We start from the raw sequence: 20,570 nt of genomic DNA on the forward strand, positions 1-20,570 counted from the left end.
ACCATCGAATGAGTGTGCGGATGATAGCGCAGACTCTCAATATTCCGAAAACCACTGTGCATGACATCGTAAGCGACAGTTTGAACATGTGGGAAGTGCTCACCAAGGTGGTCCCCAAACTGTTGACTGATGACCACAAGAACAACTGAGTGGGAATTGTGAGCGAACTTTTGGAATGTGTGCAAATTGAAGCGTATTTTTTGGACAGTGTCATTGCCGGCGAAGAAACATGGGTATTTGAGTACGACCCTGAGACAAAGCACAAAAGTTCCGAATGGCACACCTCGGAGTCCCCTCGTCCCAAGAAGGCAAGAATGAGCAAGTTGAAAATGAAAACACTGCTAATTGTCTTTTTCGACACCAAAGGTGTGGTTCACAAAGAATTCGTGCCCTAAGGGCAGACAATCAACGCTGTCTTCTATGTGGATGTGCTCGAGAGATTCAGAAAAAGGGTCCTCCAAGTGCAAAAGGATATCGCCGATACTTGGCAGTTGCAACATGACAAAGCTCCCTGCCACATTTATCTGCGTGTATGGGAGTTCCTGCCCAAGCACAACTTGGTGACGCTGCCCTAGCCCCCCTATATTCCTGACCTGACTCCTGTATACTTTTTTCTCTTCCCGAGAATCAAGAGCACCCTGAAAGGAGTCCATTTTAGGACTATTGAAGCCATCCAAATTGCCGTGACAAAGGCTCTAAATGAGGTTCCCATCGATGCCTTCCAGGATGCGCACAGTGAATGGCAAAGTTGCTGGCAAAAGTGTGCAGATTCCAGAGGAGACTACTTCGAAGAATTCAAAACATTTGTAACGATATCTTGAATAAACATTTTTCCACGGATAAAATTGCATTACTTTCTGGACACACCCTGTATATCAGGATATGAAATAAATGCATGCATGAGGCAAGCATGAGTAACATGACATAAATGTAATGACATGATTGACATGTGTTTCATGACATGAATATGACATGGATTTCATGACATTTAGTGTGCATCAAGACATGAATGACAAAGCATACAAACCCATATCATGTCATGACATCACATGCTTGTCATGGCATTTATGTTATGACAGAAATAGTATGAATGACAGACGCTGTCTTCATGATTTCTGTAACTCGATATATATCTGTATATGAATGGCATGAATGCACACATGACCTGACATGAATAACATAAATGTGATCACATGAATTAAATGCGTGCCATCACATGAATGCCATGAATTACATGACATGACATTAATGACAACGTCATTTCATGTCATACTTGTCATGTCACGCACACCTGTGTTGCCTCATATATTCTGATACACATATCTAGTTAATGAAACAACCATGATGCCATCACCTGATGTCATTTATGTAATTCATATGATGCGTGTCATTTTATTCATGTCATGTATACCCTGATATATAATTTGTTAGAAAAGGAAACTTACATAAATGACAATCATGACATGAATGATGTCCCATTCATGACATGAATGTTAATTAATTTAATTATGGGGTTTTACGTGCCAAAACCACTTTCTGATTATGAGGCACGCCGTAGTGGAGGACTCCGGAAATTTAGACCACCTGGGGTTCTTTAACGTGCACCTAAATCTAAGTACACGGGTGTTTTCGCATTTTCGCCCCCATCGAAATGCGGCCGCCGTGGCCGGGATCCGATCCCGCGACCTCGTGCTCAGCAGCCTAACACCATAGCCACTGAGCAACCACGGCGGGTAACATGAATGTTATAAATGTGATGACTATAATGGTTTGAATGACATGAAATGGATTCCTTTACCTGGATATATTCTGGATATGTGCAGACATTAATGACATGTCATAAAATGATTGGCATGAATGTCATGGTCTGTATATCAAGCCATGACATGATTCCCATTAATGTCATGGCATGCATGACAAAAGTTGGATAAATTCATGACATGCATGCATGGCATGACATGACTTATGCAGACTCAGTAGACCAAGTTGTCTACTAACTAACCCAGGTCGATGACTATATGCTCGTGTTCGTAATGCCTTGATTGTTGTTGCATCATAATTCCAGCTTCATAATCTGACTCTCGCCTCTAATACTCACGTGCCATCTGTGCTCAAGCGAGGTGGCATGCATATAAAAAGGCCATGGCATCTCGACAGCAGAACACCAGCTCATGGTTGAATTCATTCAAACAGCGCTTGAAAGGCAAGTTTCCCATGAGCATTGATTTCCGAGTGCAGGAAAGCAATGTGCTGCCTCCTCGTTCCTCTGAAAACTCATACCGCACTTTCCTGGCCCTTCTTGGCGTTACCAGGCCACTTAATCAAACATTGAGGCATGCTCTTCAATGGTGCAGTAGCGTCCGAGTACAACAACGCTGGATCAAATTCCACTATGGCAGCGTCATCACGGCTTTGCCAAGGTGAGTATTGCACTATGCCACTTATCCGATTGGCCATAAGAGGGCACGGGCTTCAGGTTGTGCTACAGTTTTGCCTTCAAGTCGCCTGTTTGTCTCCTCCAAGTGATTCCACATGCTGTCGTCAGTGAGCATTCAGTTTCTGCGTTTCTTGACTATCTCACACCTCCATGCTGCTTGTTCACATCAATTCGGTCGTTTGTAGATACCGTGCAATCGTCATCACCGCCATCGTCTTCCTGCTGCTGTCGTCATACATGCACACTCATGTTATTTCTAGTTCACTGTACTCGTGTCACACTCACAAATACTGTATTTACGCAAAGATATTGGTCAACCTGGTCACGCTTTGCGGAACTCCAAACAATGGCTACATAGACAGCTGCCTGCAAAATGCTTTGCGTAACGCAGGGATGGAAGTGCAACACCAATGTGCCATCTTTCACCAAACCACCGAGCTGCACCAACTTGCGCCAAAACACTAACTTCGAATGAAGTCGCTAAATTTTGCAGAACGTTCGTGTTCAGTGACAACCACAGAGCCATGTGTTGGCTAGCATTTAGCCCTATAAGCAATGCTAAAGCAATTCGTTTGAGTGTTGGCATTTGGGTATGTTTGGTGGTGCATTGGAACTTGGTTGCACAAAAAAGAAAATAATTTGTGCTACTATACATTGCATTAAGAATGTTTTATGTACAGTAGAACCTTTTTGATATGTTCCCGTTATGTACGTGTTCCCGGCGCCATTGTTCGCAATCAAGAACACAAACAATGACACAATAGAGTTACGTTCATATTTTTAACGGTTTATGTGTTCCCGGTAAACACGATTTTTCAGCACCTGCGTTCAGTACGTCGCCAAACTGCGATCATATGATACATTTTCCGGCCGCTAGATCCCATGTAAACAAGGTATGCACGAGGCACATGCGACCGAAAACAATATATAGCCGCCCGCCAGGGCAACTTCACCACAATACTCACCGGCCCGTCTCACGTGAAAACACCGACACACACTCAGCTACTCATTTTGGCACCAGCAAATCTTCTCCGGGGTCGTTGAATGCGGCATTCACAGTTATCACCGCCAATCCTATTGCGATATGCATCTTTGCCTATCCTTTGCCTATCTGTTTCACAGCTTGTGGTGCCATTGGAAGCGTAGCGCATGCTTTTAATAAGCAGGAACCGAAACACGCCACTGTTCCCTGCTGTAGACTGTGGTTGTACACGTTTTCAGGCTGTTGGATCCCATGTGAACTAGAAAAGGCGCGAGGTGCACGCGATCAAGAACAGTATATAGCCGCCCATTGCCCATCTCACGGTAGAATGACTGTGCGCACAGTTTCTTATTCCAGTACCAGCAAATCTCTCCAGGTCCCATTTGGGAGGTCCCATTTAAGTTTCTAACTATGGGACCTCCTTCTGTATATACTTGTCATGTAATTATCCCTATTTTTGTCTTGAATAAAACTGGTTCTGATTCTGATTCTGTCCGGGTCATCGCACGCCGCATCCACATCCATGACAGCTGTCGCTGCCAAACCTATTGTGATATCTTCACCTATCTATTTTATAGTGAAGGGTGCATAGTGCTTGGGAGCGTACTGCACACATTTAGTAGGCAATAATCCAGACATGCCGCCGTTCACTGCTGCAGGCGGCGCAATGTGGCCATCACGTTTCACTTCAGCGGCATCCGGCGTTGCCCCCCAGCTCGATTTCGTTTCAGTTTCTCGTCATCCTCTTAAAATCGGAGCACCACCAGCTCGACGTGCATCGGCATTGCGTGCCACAACAGTCCGCGCGAGGCTTTGCATTGCGTAGAGGTCACCAATAGTCGAGTCTGTCAAATTTTTTAGTTACTTCGGATTGTGCGTTTTCCCGGTTAGTATGTTATTTCTCACGTTTTTTTCCAAAACGCATGAACGAGGTTCTGCTGTTCTTATACATTTGCGTATTATGCGGACCAGCTAAGGATGATTTGAACTGGCACTCTTTTTGTGGGGCAGCCAGGAAACAGAGCCTCGCTCTCAGTTGAATGAATAAGTCGTACGGTCTGTCGTTAGATACCTAAGACTCATTTGTACACTCTATTGGTAAATCTTTGTCAATTAATGGTGGAACATCATGCCTGTAACATTAAAATATATTTCGCACATGCACACGTCAGGTTACCAATATGGTAGTGTGGCATGCTGACAAACAAGCTGCTTGCTTTCATGAAGCTTGACCAGAAAAATCCAATGGCAACTCTAATCATCACTCAAGTTTGCGCTCCAGGTACTCTATATTCTGCACAACCACAGAATACAAAATCAGACTTTTACGACCGCAAAATTCAAACCGAGGATGTAATATCGCTTTTTGTCTACCGTAGCGGCCAAATGGAGAATGTGCAAATGACAGAAATTACGTTCGCGACAATGATGTTCACAACATGTCTTGTGCAGATCTACTCCAAAAGCTTTAAGAAATCATTGTTTGGCATTCGAAATATCAGTTGCAGTTTTACATTGGCTTTATGGGACAGCCCTAATAATCGAGCTTGTGCAAAATATTGGTGGATGATGCTGATCATAAAGCTACTGAACACTTTTTTCCCTTTATTCATTTCATAAATGTCAGTTTCTTTTTTTCATCCTCTCGCCAAGTTACATGGAATACTGGCAAACATGCAGTGACCAACAAAGCAACTTCGAATTTATTTTGTGGTACTCTGATACCAACTCAGTGCCACCAAGGATTAATACATAACTGAGGGCATTACGCAAGTGGTGTTCATTTAGGTGGGTATTTTTCATAGTTGTCACAATATCTAATTAGGTAACTTTATGAACTCACCTAATTGATGAAGTGTAAATTGAAAAGTTCTGGAGGATGTAAAACATGAGCGATAACTAGGTTTAAAGCAACCTAGGATTTGCATTATCAAGTATCCTTATCCAATAAGTGTGGTAATTGGTGTTAGCTAATTGTGCAACTTAAATATTAGTTGCTTATGCAGAAAAAAAAAGATCTCTTGACTAGCATTAAGCCTATCAACATACAATGGGTGCTGTTTGCGTAAATTTCATGGTACTTCTTTTTTCTTAGCCAAATTTAGTTGCCATGTCCAGTATGTAAGTAAATAGTGGTTTCCAAGGAACACATACGGGTTTCATTCGTCAGGTTTATAGCATTCTTTTCCTTTAGCGAACTTTCCACCACCTTGCGGACTTCTGCAGAACTGATTTGCCATAACTAGCGTTCTGCAAAGTCAACTAGAAGACATCTTTTCTTGATTTGTCTGTCTTTCACTCATGTTGAAGTCTACCTATTATGCTCCGAAATATGCATCTTCTCCAAAACTAACAATTCCTGCTCCAGACCTGCTCAAATGTGCCATATTTGCTGCTCCCAGTGCTGCTCCAAAACTCCCTTGCCTCTTCCATCCCAGCTAAAACGTCAATTCCCAGAGTGTATGGGATCTGCACAATTTTTTTTTTTTTTTTGCATTGCATTCTCCTCTGTTAAATATGAACCAACTTGCCCAAATCGAAGTCTCGCTTGATAACTTTAACTAGTGCTAATAAATCGAACATTATGCACTGCTTTACAATGAAATCCAATGAATGACTCAATCAAAAAGCAAGTATACAGTGCAGTACAAACACGAACAAGAAGCCTATAAAGGGCAAGTATGATAAGCAAAAGCTCAGCGCTGTAGTAAGTAGTAGGAGAGCACATGCTAGAAGTAATAAGCTAGGAAAACAATGAAGAAAAAAGGTTTACCAAACGTGTAAAATATTGTCACATGTATTTGTTTATCCTTTTTCCAGGGACCACTTTTCATCGACTAGCAGCTTAAATTTATCGCTCAGCGATAAATTTTAAAAAATACACAAGTTATGGTCTCACCATACCTTGTGTAATCAGGTTGTATGTGCGTCATGAATAGTGTTGTACTTTCTGGAAAGTATGCAAGCACCAGCGATTACACTGGAATCTTCCACGAGTCATATATAAAAGCCGATGCGCTTGACCTGCAGATCAGATTTCGGTGATCGACAAGTGTTCTCACTGCTATCATTGTGCTACTTGTTTTGATGCACACAGGGCCGCTCAATGAACAGTAAGCTTTGTGACTTATGTTGTGCCACTGTTGTTCACCGTCACTACCACAGGACAATCTGCAAAGAGCAAGAACAGTGCAGTAAATAAAGAACAATATTTTTTACATCACTAAAACATGCAATGATCAAAAACAGCTACACTAATTCTGTTTCCATCATGTAGAATTTTTTTATTGTTTTTATACAAGTAAGTAGGCTGCGATAATTTTATTAGCAGTGAAAGTTTCGTTCCAAAATGAAAGAGGTGAAAACATGACTTTGTTGCCATAGTTAGCACCTATTTTTGGCAGAAGGAACTTATTACTTGAAGGACACCATGATTGTTAGTATTGACCAGGTATTCTGCTGGAATTAGCAAAATTGAAGCTTCATTCATGAGAGATCTGGAAAAATGTATGCCACCTGTAACTGACTAGCTTATTGACTGTGAGAATGTTATTGTCGTGAAGGTGTTTGTAATTAGTATAGAATGGGCTAGATGTAAGCAACTGTATAGCTTGATTTTGCAATGTTTGTAATGACATCAAGTGTGAGGCGCATGTATTTCCCCAACATGATATACTATAAATGTGAGAGATTGTTTGTACAATGATCTGCAGTTGAGTGATACCGGCATCGCTTCATTGAAACGCGTCACTTGCCCACGTGGTACTGATCGTCTTGTGTGATTTGTGTTTAGTGCATCGCCTACCAAGTGCACATGGTCATTGTGCCACTATGCTTGCTATATCGTACGCACACATTTGTTGGCAGACTGCAGTGTCTGCATAGTCAGGTTTTTAGAGCGCAGCTATTGGGCACCCATTCCTGTATTTTGCGTTGGCATCAACCCTCTGCATTCTCCCTTGGCATAACCGAACGAACGAGCACAGCAAAGGATGAAAGAGCGAATGTGGAGAACAGTGGGGGATGAAAGATGGCGATAGCGAAGAGAGCTTGAGGAGGAAAGCAAAAGGGAGGGTATTGGGATAGCGCAAGAAGAAAAGCGTAGTGCCATGCAAGATGGGCTCTGCGGTGACCAGTGCTATGAGATGGTGCCAGAGTAACGCGCCGTCGTCTGTTTACTGATGGCATATGGAGAGTGCATCGACCGATACCATATATGGAAACAAAGTGCTGCATGAGTGGTCTGTCTGCAGCGGCTGCTGCGAATCGCGTCACCAATGCGTCACCCATGTGTTCTGCGTCCCATGCACTCCCGATTAGCGAGGCAGTCGTGCCACACTTCGCTCTGTTTGCTATGTGCTGCACAAGACAGATTGTCCATGCCAACCAAATGAAAAAATGAAAATATGTATAGAGCTGTGCTCAAATTTTGCTTTAGGAAGTATTAGAATCGTTGGTGAATTTTTTTTTTCCATGCTCGTGCTCCTTCTGGCCATGCACGTGTACAGCACCTCTTGTTGAATTAATGTGCCAATGGCGAGCTGCTTTCGTTTCTGCAAGCAAAGTGCACTTGAAGAGGTCATCCCATTCAAAGAGGCAACAGAGAATGAGGGTGTGTTTTAGTTGTTACCTATTAAAAGCCTGCAGCACTCTTACAAGGCGCTATGCACTGCGCCACCTGTGCGACGAAGCAGGTAGCCGACAATGCTTATCACGATAGGATTGATGGCCATAACAAATAGTAATATTACTATATTACTTTAGGGCAATAAGTCATGCTGGCACACCCGGCAGGGGTTATATTCTTTCCTGAGGTCCCCATATGTGCACTTCCAATGCTTGAAGCCGGAATTATTGGCAAACTGGTCTTTGCACTTACCAAAAAGCAGATCCCCTGTGGCACAGTGTGGCACATATTTTTTCAACCACTTGTAGAATAAGGTCACTTGTTTCCTGCTGAATCCGATATTCTGGACTCCAAACTATTCTGACTTTGAGGTGGTCCCTACCATCGAATTATTAGTCGGTGACTGCAGCCTACCTTTTCGGGTGGATGTCTGATTTTCCCTTTATTCAGCCTACCTTTTCTCTACCTTCATGACATAGCATGCTTGAATGATGTGCGGTATGGAAGTAGTGGCTACGGATACACAGCTAGAGTGTACCTATTTCAAATTATTGCCGTATTTACTCTAATCTAATGTGCACTGTTCTTCTGATAAAACGGGTCCAAAAATTACATGCGCATTAGGATTGAGTACAACCCTAAATCTGCATTACCGTGTTGCCATAGGCATTTTAAAATGGCTGCCTCGTACGCGTTTCAAGCCTAGCTGCCATAGATTCCTCAATGTGCAGTAGTGCATTTGCTTAGGTTAGTGCACCGTCTGTCTTCCCGTTTTGTGCATTTGCTCTATCAGCATGGAAGTGCCGACTGCGAACACACGCTGAGTTCATCATGATGGCACAATTAAGAGGAAAGTGATGACATGTGCGGAGACAAATGAAAATCGGGCTGCATTACAAGCGTTGAGAGTTCCCTAAACTTGCGTGCGGGACTGGTGCAAACAGGGGTCGCATTCTGAAATGATCCACTTCAGCGATACTATTGCCAAGGCAATAGTATTGCCGAAGTGGATCGTTTCAGAATACAGCCCTTGGAGAGGCGTTCTACTCTGGCGGCTGCTGTGGCTGCATGACCCCTATCTTGAAAGTAATCTGCTATGGGGAACTAGCGCTGGATAGGTGGCACGTCGAAAAGAGTGCGTTGCACGCCGCCCTGGCGACGAAACGTGGCATATTCAAGCCTCTCGACCAGTCGACACGTCCGCGGCCGTTTCATAGTTCGCACATATGGTTCGCATGTTTCCGTTTTCGCGCCGCTTCAAGTGGACAGTTTTCGTAAAGAAGCTAGCGCCATCAAGTGAAGAAATGACGAAAGGAGCTTTTTAAGCTTTATATATCTTTCACAGTGTGTCGCGGCGAGCACGTGCGTTTATTTAACGGTTGCGCCGTGTGCCGTTCCCATGCTTGTGTGGCAGCCTGCCTCACAAATCTAGTAGCTACGGCGTCGGTCTTGCTGCGCTATGGTTTTGGAAGTATTAGTTGGCCTGAAGACATTCCATACTACTCTGGCTAGACATAAGAAATTCTGATGTTACTTGGCCACAGCAGTCAATGGACATCAGCTGACTTGGGCAAGCAAAGGCTTGAGTGCTCCGCTGCTTGATCCGTAACAACCCTGGCTACATTTAGCACTAATTACATAAATTTATTGGATGCATCTCAGCGCTGAGTCCTCATCCGCATGCGCATTTTTAAAAACATATAGGCGGCTTAGTCGCGCGTGCGCCGGCAGTATGCGCACACAACTCGTATTACAAGGCAGCTTCCCTGCCACATAATTCTTGGCAATGAATGGAAACTATTTATCTTTTGTATCGTTTGCTTGGTGTGGTGGCATTGGAAGGAGCTTGGCGGTGGTATTGCGAAGGAAAAATGGTTGTTACATATGCCGGATGGTGCAGCATGCTATTGCTCATTTTGTTTCCGACGAAATGCCGACTGCAGATTCTGCTGTTTGGCACTGGCTGCCACGGCTGACCGTCTTCACTATCGAATAAACCAAGCACACATGCGAAATTCGATTTAGAAACCCGCCCGACACCGCTTGACAGGGCGACAAGACGGGAACTTACTCCGCTCGCCTGACTGCTTGGATGCAACACCGCCTCCGTTCTTGTTCATAGGGTTTAGATGGAAAAACGCAGAAGGATACATCCTCCCTCATTCCGACGTAGTTGTCACATTTGTATACGCAACAGTACCGTCGGCGTCCTTTTGTTTTCCTTCGACTTTCAGCGCATGCAACGCCGCTACCAGCAGCAATTTTCGTCTGCGGGAACGGCTGCATTGTGCATGTTCTGACAGCCAGGGTGGCGCTGCAGGTGTCGTGAAAACTCTAGCGCTGGTTCGCCATAGAGGCAGAGTCTACACATCTAGGTGCTTGCGATGCCCAAATATGGGGACAAAGGTTCTTGTCCTCAAAGGTTCTGACGGTTCTCTTAGGCGGAGCCTCTGAGAACCCAATTGAGGACAAAGCCGTTGGTTTCGAACACACACACAAACTTTTAATGGAACTAAAAAAGGCTTAAAATAAATAGAAGAAAATAGAAAACATAAAAAACGCTCAAATAAATATCACGGCAGTAAGAAACACACTTGGGGCTAGTATGAAGTTAACTAGTGCGCAAGTCCGGGCTTGCCATGACGGCAGGGACACATAACAGTCTCGACGCGGCGACGCAGCGACAAGCTGACGAAAGGAGTTGCGCCGGTCTCACCAAAGGTCATGGTGTAAGTTAGTTGACCGGGCGACCGGAGCGCGCCAGCTCTGGCTTGGAGAGGTAAAGCAGGCGGCTTGGTGCCACGAGCCGACGGCGGCGGCATTCTGGCCGGGCAGCTGGGTGTAGAGTGAGGGCCCGTAGCCCGACTGCTCTCGTCCTGCCCACGGGCGCAGAAGCTCGAACGCCGGCCTCGGGCAGCAGGCAGCACAACAGACGGGGGTGGCGTTCTGGCCGGGCAGCTGGGCATAGATCTCGGGCCCGTAGCCCGACTGTTCTCGTCCTGCCCATGGGCGCAGAAGCTCGCCGTCCTTGAGCAGCTGGCGGCACGCTTGGGTAGACTGGCGACGCACAGGAACGGGTTGGCAGGAGGCCCCGGTCGGGTGAAGTCCTGGTGGCTCGGGTCCAGAACCCAACGGCCCGTCTTCAACTCCCGGTCCAGTGGTTGACCTTCTCCTGGCGTCACTTCCTGGAATTCTCCCGGCGTCTCCCCACTTCTGCCAGCGCACCACGCTTTTTCTTCTCTCTGGCCGATTAGGCATTCTCTGATTGGCTGCCTGACGCCCCGTGGTCTTTCCTAATTGGTTTGCTTTTCTTCTTTTAGTTGCTTTTCATGCGCCGCGCGTTCACATGCCGGGCGCTCTTTGGCGTTGTCGTTTTTCTCCTTCCAGCACAGAATTTGACTCGGTGCGCGCACTCCTTGTCGTCTGCTCCTGTCCATCCCGACCACCACACCATGTCGTGTACCACACATTACATAAGCCCCCTTTTTTTAACAAATTTTTCTGAAGAAAAACTGCCGCTCAGTGCGCGACATAGTTCACACATGCTCGGAACACTACAGTCATGGTCCGTTCACGAGAACGCACTGTAAGGTTCCATGTCACAGTTCACTGAGCACACTGATATAAACATTAACGGAAGACACTAATTTAAAGATAGTACAACAAGTGAAAAAAAATGGTAGCCTCAAAGGCTATCACAACACCTTACTGAAAAAAAAGCAATCAAGTCCAAGGTCACCATGTCCGAGGTCACAAGTCCAAGAAGAGCCATAAGCGAAGCATCGGTTCCTTTAGTTGACCCTTTCCCACATCAAGTGGACTAGATCTCTATCTTCTCGCTTAGAGTACACTGGCCCATCCGTGGCCATAATGCTCCAGGCATTGATGTCTCTGCATGGTGTCGGCCAAGTCACTGCCTGCGTTCTAAGGTAGTCAACGTTAATATGTGGTTGCAGCATCAGTGCCAATGGTCGAACCACAAACGAGTGCATGAGAACAAAAAGGATGTTCTGAACCCTCAAAGCCATGTGTTGATTGGGTACACAGGCCTGAGCCCTCCCAAGTGCGCATAGTGTTACAAGCAGTTGCTTTTGTTGGATTCGAGGAATGCAGCAAAGGCCCCTCAATACCTTTGAGGAAACCAAACACGGTTTCTCAGAAGCCCTGATATCTTCAGGTTTATCGTGACTTGGGGTGGAAACCCTCCGACGTACTATCTTTAGCCTGTAGGAGGTGCCCAGTTCTACCTTTATTTTTCTCAACCAGGCTTATGCATGGCGAATCGGAACCACGTACGAGCCAGTCATCGCCTGCGCTGGGCTCGCGCAGCACTGGTTGAGGTACGGAAGCAATCTGTTCCTTGCCTTGTGACCAAACATACCCTTTGAAAAAAATAGTATCTTTGCCTACAATGGCATGATTACAAGTTGTCTCTCCTTGAGACACTTTTTGCTTGTCAAGGCCTGATGCCATGTTGGAGAGAGCCCTCGGGTCGCCCCTGCACTGCTGTGCTGCATCCTCAACAATGGAACTCGTCCCTTCGGAGCAAGCTTCCGTGATTGCCTTGATGCGAACGCGCATCCTGCGAAGCTCTTCCTCCAGGCGTTCCCCCTCAGCTACCTGTTCTGCCACTCGCCTGTCGCGCTCCCTCCGAGCTTTCCCGCATATTATCAACCATCTGTCTTGCACCCAGTTGTTCAAGTCTGCCCCATGCAAACCTAACCGCTGAGCCACGTTGACTAAGTCCGTCATTTGAAGGTGCAACTGAAGCGTTGGCTCCTCCAATTCTAACTGTCGTTGGCTCGTCGCGCCACGATTGCCCTCAGCTTCCGCGACTTTAAGCCTTAACTGTATATTCTTCTCCTCTAATACAAGTTCCTGCTTTTTAGCCTCGCGCTCCGCTGCCTGCTCTTCTCGCGCTCCGCTGCCTGCTCTTCTCGAGCACGCGCTTCCTGCTCGTTCAACCATGCCCTCAACTCCGCACCTTCTAGCCCCATGCGTTCGGCTAAGGCTAACAAGTCTCGTGTGCTAGCCATAGTTCCTAGCTGCTAGAATTAAAAAATCCATACGAACGGCTTTGTCCTGTCGCAGACGGCAATTTTTGATGCCCAAATATGGGGACAGAGGTTCTTGTCCTCAAAGGTTCTGACGGTTCTCTTAGGCGGAGCCTCCTAGAACCCTATTGAGGACAAAGCCGTTGGTTTCGAACACACACACAAACTTTTAATGGAACTAAAAAAGGCTTAAAATAAATAGAAGAAAATAAACAACATAAAAGAAACACTCAAATAGACATCACGGCAGTAAGAAACACACTTGGGGCTAGTATGAAGTTAACTAGTGCGCGAGTCCGGGCTTGCCACAACGGCAGGGACACATAACAGTCTCGATGCGGTGACACCGCGACAAGCTGACGAAAGGAGTTGCACCGGTCTCACCAAAGGTCGTGGTGTAAGTTGGTTGACCGAGCGACCGGAGCGCGCCAGCTCTGGCTTAGAGAGGTAAAGCAGGCGGCTTGGCGGCACGACAGACGGAGGCGGCGTTCTGGCCGGGCAGCTGGGCGTAGAACTCGGGCCCGTAACCCGACTGTTCTCGTCCTGCCACTGGGCGCAGAAGCTCGCCGGCCTTGAGCAGCTGGCGGCATGCTCGGGTAGACTGGCGACGCACAGGAACGGGTTGGCAGGAGGCCCCGGTCGGGTGAAGTCCTGGTGGCTCGGGTCCGGAACCCGACGGCCCGTCTTCAACTCCCGGTCCGGTGGTTGACCTTCTCCTGGCGTCACTTCCTGGAATTCTCCCGGCGTCTCCCCCCTTCTGCCAGCACACCACGCTTTTTCTTCTCTCTGGCCGATTAGGCATTCTCCGATTGGCTGCCTGACGCCCCGTGGTCTTTCCTAATTGGTTTGCTTTTCTTCTTTTAGTTGCTTTTCATGCGCCGCACGTTCAAATGCCGGATGGTCTTCGGCGTTGTCGTTTTTCTCCTTCCAGCACAGAATTCGACTCGGCGCGCGCACTCCTTGTCGTCTGCTCCTGTCCGTCCCGACCACCGCACCATGTCGCGCATCACACATCACAGTGCTCTGCACTGTATTCTCGTCGCTTAGTTCGTGTTGAAGCGAGAGGCTGCACAAAGATCAATTCGCTCACTCCTGCTACCACACTTCCTTACTCCAGCATTTTGATAGAGAGTTTCCACAGCTATTGAGTGAGACATGTTCATGTTTGCTGGCGTGCACGCTACACCATGCTTGTTAATTTAGCTAGTAAGCGAGTGTTTGATAAAACTGCTATCCTTACTTTTCGTATAGCTGTCTACTAATTTGCAATTGCAATCAATGCTTCGTCTTTCGGGTGAAACAGCGACTTTTTTTTTTTTTGTCACAACTTTAGTCTATCGGGAGTAAATCTTTGTTTTTGCAAATGAGAGAAAGTTGTATTTCTATTTAAAAGAACGAGGTGGGTGGAACTGTAAAGGACTTTTTTAAGTCACGGCAAACGGGTGCGCATTACAATCGAGGGTGTTTTTTTTTTTTCCTTTTTTTGGTCACAGAAAGCGGGTGCATGTTACAATCAAGGGTGTGTTAGAATTGAGTAAGTACGGTGTCTGTTGTGCCCTGTATGTTTCATTCTCTTAGATATTGTGAGTGGATAACATAACCGACTTGCCAATTATAAAAATAATTAACCAGTTTATCCTACGCGCTTGCGGGAGAGGCAGGCACAATGCAGAAGGTGTCGGACTCATTCTGTAAGAGTCGCGTCTCGTTCTACACAAGCATATATTTCCTTGTGGAGTTGTTGCATACTCTTGCAAATGGAGGCTGGCCACCTTTCTCTCAATAAGCCACCGTCCTTGATGGCGCCTAGGCATGATGGAACACTTTACCTGTAATACTCAAGCTTTCTTTGTTATAAATTAATTACATTTGAGTGATGTTGGTTGCTCTATTGACACTGCTGTGTGAGCTGGAAAAAAAAAAGAAGAAAGATAGCGAGGAATGAATTGGAATGAAAGAATGAGGTCAATAACTAAAAGAATTTTAGGGTTCCACAACCATTGTGTAAAATTACGACAAAGCAGTGCCATCATTGCTTGGCTCAGCCTTAGTGAGAATTTCTTTGCATGCATTGCTGCTCTATCTTTTTTTTTTTGTCCTCTGACTGTGAGAAATGCGCACACTGAAATGAACACAATTTTGCTGTCTCTAAGGACAAAAATCTGGAACTAGGAACCCCCATATAGAATGGCACCATTATGTACGAGAGCACGTTGTTCTGTTTCCAGAATAATTTAGCACTGTTCAGGCACGACCCATCCATCATGGTGCTGCTGCTTCCTCTTTCACTGGGAGCCAAAGGCCTCAACCTGACGGAAGCCACTCATGTGCTCCTCGTCGAACCAATTCTCAACCTTGGGGAGGAGCTGCAAGCCATAGGGCGGGTTCATCGTATTGGGCAAACACGGTGAGAATTCCTTGTTACTTTATTTTTGCTTTCCATTGAGAATTATAGCAGGAACCAAGGTAAACAATGTTTACTAAAAATCGTGTCGAAGTGCCCTCGGCATCCTCCAGGTTACACATTACAGTAAAACCTCGTTAAACCATACCCGTTTAAAGAGTAGTTTCGTTTTAAAAGTAGTAAAGTCAAATCCCCGACTCAGCGGCCATTGAACATAATGTGTTTTATGTCCGCATAATCTGTACCAGCTTATTGCATATCGGTTAACACGTAGTGTTTCCACTTTTCGTCATGCATTCACGGCGGTGCATCGTCCCCATTGGGTGGTCCGGCAGAACAACAAGCTTTAGAGATCAGAATAACAGCCTCCAAGCATCCTGTGCATTTGCACGTGAAGCCACATCAACATCATTTCAGCGCCGTGCCAAAGTGCTGTGGCGTCGTGCAAGCTAGGACTTGTGTCATGCCGAAGCTCGAATAAAAAACACCGGGTGCTCAGCATAGAAGAAAAATTGGACATCTTTTGTGCTACCGAATGTGGCATGAAGAAGTCGGCACTGGCACGCGATAGGGATCTACCATTGTCAACGGTGTGTGGCATTTGGAATGCAAAGAAGTTACTTCACTGCAGCGACCGTGAAACGATGTCGGCTACGAGGTTTGACTTTTCGCCATCGTTGCCTCTGTTGTTGCCGAAGTGTGGCCAACGAAGCAGAAGGCGACAGCACGGGCAATTCAAGCCCGACAGTGGCAGAAGCTGCGCGTTACGTACGTCAGCCTCATGTATGCAGTCGTCGCGACGAGAACAGCTCCCCGCAATGAAAAAGGCGCCGCAATGGTGGTTAATCTCATGCTATTTCGGTTAAGCAGTACTACCGTTTATTACATACTTTTTCTGAGCTCTAGCCAACTACGGTTTAATGAGGTTTCACTGTACAAAGAGTCACGCACAGTATACAGATCAGTGTTATGCATATCAAAAGAAACATACTTAATATGCAGCTTGCACTGACTGAAACATATGAAGAAAAAAAAGGAAATGAAAGACAATAAATGATAACAAATCATAAAAAGCCTGCAAATTCAGCTCCTGCAAACTTTTGGACATCGATTCTGAATGCAATAAGAGGAACCTTGATAGAAACTTGTGGAATATTTGGTGGCAGTTATGCCTTCTGGAACAAGGGACACTACACAACCGTGTATTTCGAGTACTGTGAATAAAGACCATATTTCTTAAAGTGATTTTAAAAATATGCTGCTTTTGTTCTTCAAGCTGAAGTACCATGTAGTCAAGTACAACGTGAACGCAAATGTGGGTGCATTCACTGATCCAGTGATTGTGCCATTGGAGGGCATCTTTGACATAGCAGAGACGAGACTGAATAAGTCTGCTGGTTCTTCTCGACCTCAAATGCTGTTCCTTGTTATACAGCCACCACTGCTGGTGATGTAGTACACTCGTTGCCTTTCTCTATTCGCTTTTTTTTTTCTTGGCTATAGTGCATTTTCTTTAAAGCACTAAGTAGCGGTTGCATTCCAATTATTCGTGCATGCACAAACAGACGGAGTCAGTGTTTCTTCAAGCCAGCTAGACTTAAATTTTCATATTATGTGTGACTGTACATACAAGAGTGTGCTTGTTTGTGGAGCATATCATGGGGTACATCGGTTCTTCAAGTTTCAGTTCTGAACAGTGATGGCATATCAGGGAGCATGCAGTATATTTAATTCTGGAGGATTACTTGCCTGCTTCGTCCGAAATAAACTAAAAGCATGCATCGTCTGTGGTGATGCCAGAAAAAAAGAGGAATTGGTTTTGTTCCAACAGTGTGGTTACGTCACCTGTGGTCAAAATCGAACAGTGTGAAAAAAACAAGGGATGGTAGAATTGGATAATGCGGCCACTGTGATCATAACTAAACATTTTACCACACTGGACAAAATATTTAATGCCGTATCTACTCGCATAATGATTGCACTTTTTTGTAAAAAAATTGCCCCACATTCAGGGGTGCGATCATTATGCGGGTTCAATTTCCTCCGAAAAGAAAAAAACAATTTTTTCATCCCACATTTGCTGCGGGATAACAACAGGTCAATAAACAGGCAGCTGCTGCTGTAACAGTGCGGGACACCAAAACGAAAATGGCGGTCGGGGAGCAAGCCGAACGCGCAGAACGAGATGTTTTTTTTCTTTTCGTAAGTACATTACGTGCATTGAAACAGTTTCTTCCATATCAGTAATGAATAATATCGTTAATATCGGCAAGTCTGCGGAAATAATGTAGCCATGTCCACTTTGAGGGGACAGAAACAGAGATGGGCGTGCTTTGCTTCCAGTGATATAGAAACACATGGTGGGTATGCTGTGGAAACTGCGGCATTTGTCTTCACTGCTATCCTAATACGGCACGTTTTCGCTAAGGGTGGGCGAATATTTTAGCTGTGTTACAAGCGTCAACGTATGTGTAGGGTACACTTCTAACGTAGCAGTGTAAACGTAGCTACTATTGTTGCCGCTCGCGATTTGTTGCGTGCCCACAAGTGCAGATGAGAAGAATCGAAAGTTGCGTTTTCTGTTGTTGTTGTTGACCACAACCATTATAAAGCCTACAAATAATGAAGCCAAGGCAAGTTTGGTCGTAGCTTTTTTTTTCATGGAAGTGTGGAAAGTGATGAAAGGAATAAAATGGCGCAACTGCGTAAAAATGTTTGGTGTGTGCAGACCACTTGGTATGTCTTGAAAAGTCGTTCGTCTAGCATTTGACAGCATTCGCCAGATGGTAAGCGGGATAATCATTAGCTAGACTTGGCACACAACATATCGGTCATAGCGCTGTCGGTCCCCATCGCCCCAGCCATGCCACTATTCGTCGCCGACCAATTATAGACCCTCCCAGACGAAAAACTCCTAGAGGTAGTGCTGCATTATCTTCGTCCTGTCAAAATCCTCCATTGACCCTCCCAACTAAACAGAACTTACTTGATGTTGATGTCGATGGTGTCCCTTTAACGGCGTTAATAGATGCTGGAGCCCAGGTGTCCATAATGAGTTGTAACCTCCGTCATCAACTGAGGAAGGTTCTCATGCCTCCTACTATTCGAGCCGTATGCATGGCCGATAGTAGCACTGTTGATGTCACTGGAACGTGTACTTCCCGTATAAGTATTGCCGACTGCCCCGTTCCTGTTCTTTTTACAGTGCTGACCAATTGTCCCCATAACCTAATTCTCGGACTTGACTTCCTTACGGCGCATTAAGCTTTGATTGACTGTTCTGCTGGTACCCTTTGCCTCGAACTTCCTCTACTCGCACATATTCGTGCCGAACTGCCGAACAACTTTAGTACGACCACCTTCATCTGCCTGCCGCCTAAAGCCTTGACTTTCGTCGATTTGCTATCATCTTTTCCTGTGCCCAATGGTGATTATGTCACCACACCTGTTCCTGATGTCCTTTTGATGTGCAATATCACTGTGCCCCACTCCGTCGTCACCGTCACCGATAACCGAACATGCCTCCCCGTCGTCAATTTTGGCTTGACAAAGGAAGTTCTACCCAAAGGCATATCGGTTGCCACGCTGCGTGCTATAGCAGATGACCATGTCACAAGGTTTTCTGTAGACGTCTGCTCCGATTCTCCACAGGATGCTATTTGCCCTGATGCAACATTTCATCCCATGATTGCTGCGGACCTATTGCCTGAACAAGCAGCAACTCTGTCGCCTTTTGGTTTCCTACCATGACATCTTCGACCGCAGCAATTGTCAATTGGGCCAGACATAAATTGTTAAGCATCACATAAATAGTGGTGATCTATTCATAATCGGCCATATTGAGTTTCTGCTTCAGAGTGTAAGGTTATTCAAGATGAAGTGAACAAGATGCTTCCCAAAGGCATTGCTGAACCTTCCTTGAGCCCTTGGGCATTGCTCGGGGTGCTTTTTAAAGAGAAAGACGGCACATGGCGTTTCTGCGTAGATTATCGTCTTCTAAACTGCATTACCTTGCCTCGTCTACCCCTTGCCTTGCATTGACGACACCCTCGATTGTTTCCACGGTGCCAACTACGTTTCATCAATATACCTGTAGTCTGGTTATTGGCAGATTTCTGTGGGTGAAAAAGACCAAGAGAAGACCGTGTTAGTCACTCCTGATGGTCTATATCAATTCAAAGTTATGCCATTCAGTCTATGCAATGCCCCAGCAATGTTCCAATGTATGATGGACTCTTTGCTTCAAGGGTTCAAATGGTCAACATGCCTCTGCTACCTAGACGATGTTCTCGTATTTTCGCCTACATTTGAGACACAGCTTGAGTGCTTATCAGCTGCTCTTCAAGTTTTCCGCGAGGCTGGGCTCCAACTAAATTCCTCGAAGCGTCACTTCAGTCGTTGGCAGATTATAGTGCTGGGCCACCTCGTCGACGCTTCCGGTATTAATTCAAACCCGGAGAAAATTGATGCTACATGTCTTTTTGTGTACCTCAGTCTGTCAAAGACATCCGAAGTTTTGTCGGACTCTGCTCCTGCTTCCGATGCTTCGTTAAAGACTTCGCAGCGGTTGCCCGACCGCTTACTGATCTTCTGAAGAAGGACATGCTGTTTACGTGGGGCTCTGCCCAAACTGCCGCGTTTGCCCAACTCACCAACATTCTCACCACGCCACCTATACTGGCCCTCTTTGACCCGTTCTCTCCTACAGAGGTACGTACCGATGCCAGTGGTCACGGTATCGGAGTTATCTTAGCCCAGCGCCAACAGGTTCATGATCGTGTTATCGCCTATGGTAGCCGCCTCCTCACAGCAGCAGAGTGCAACTATTCGATTACAGATCGTGAATGCCTAGCTCTCGTCTGGGTGGCTTCCAAAATCCGCCCATACTTTTATAGCACGCACTTCTCTGTAATCACGGACCAACGTGCGCTCTGCTGGTTTTCCTCACTCAAGGATCCTACCAGCCGGCTTGGTCGCTGGGCTCTGCGGCTACAAAAATATTCCTATGCAGTAGTGTACAAGTTGCACTGATTACTTCAAGACGCAGACTGTTTATCACGCTATCC

General features: G+C 45.9%; 2 protein-coding genes across 9 annotated transcripts in view; one reads left to right on the forward strand and one right to left on the reverse strand.

Moving 5' to 3' along the window:
- The window catches only part of LOC142586040 (E3 ubiquitin-protein ligase SHPRH), a 444,374-nt gene that overhangs the window by 297,647 nt on the left and 126,157 nt on the right, over positions 1–20,570 (forward strand). For 5 of the 6 annotated variants that reach the window (XM_075697266.1, XM_075697267.1, XM_075697264.1 and 2 more), the window contains one exon: positions 15,329–15,507. In XM_075697266.1, the coding sequence (XP_075553381.1) occupies positions 15,329–15,507 (179 nt within the window). Of the gene's footprint in view, positions 1–15,328; positions 15,508–20,570 lie in introns of those variants that run through there. The other variant, XM_075697270.1, reaches the window with a different exon arrangement.
- The window catches only part of LOC142586043 (uncharacterized), a 95,147-nt gene that overhangs the window by 47,108 nt on the left and 27,469 nt on the right, over positions 1–20,570 (reverse strand). The window lies entirely within an intron of this gene.

Source organism: Dermacentor variabilis, chromosome 6, assembly GCF_050947875.1.
Source record: "Dermacentor variabilis isolate Ectoservices chromosome 6, ASM5094787v1, whole genome shotgun sequence".
Taxonomy (NCBI): Eukaryota; Metazoa; Arthropoda; class Arachnida; order Ixodida; family Ixodidae; genus Dermacentor; species Dermacentor variabilis.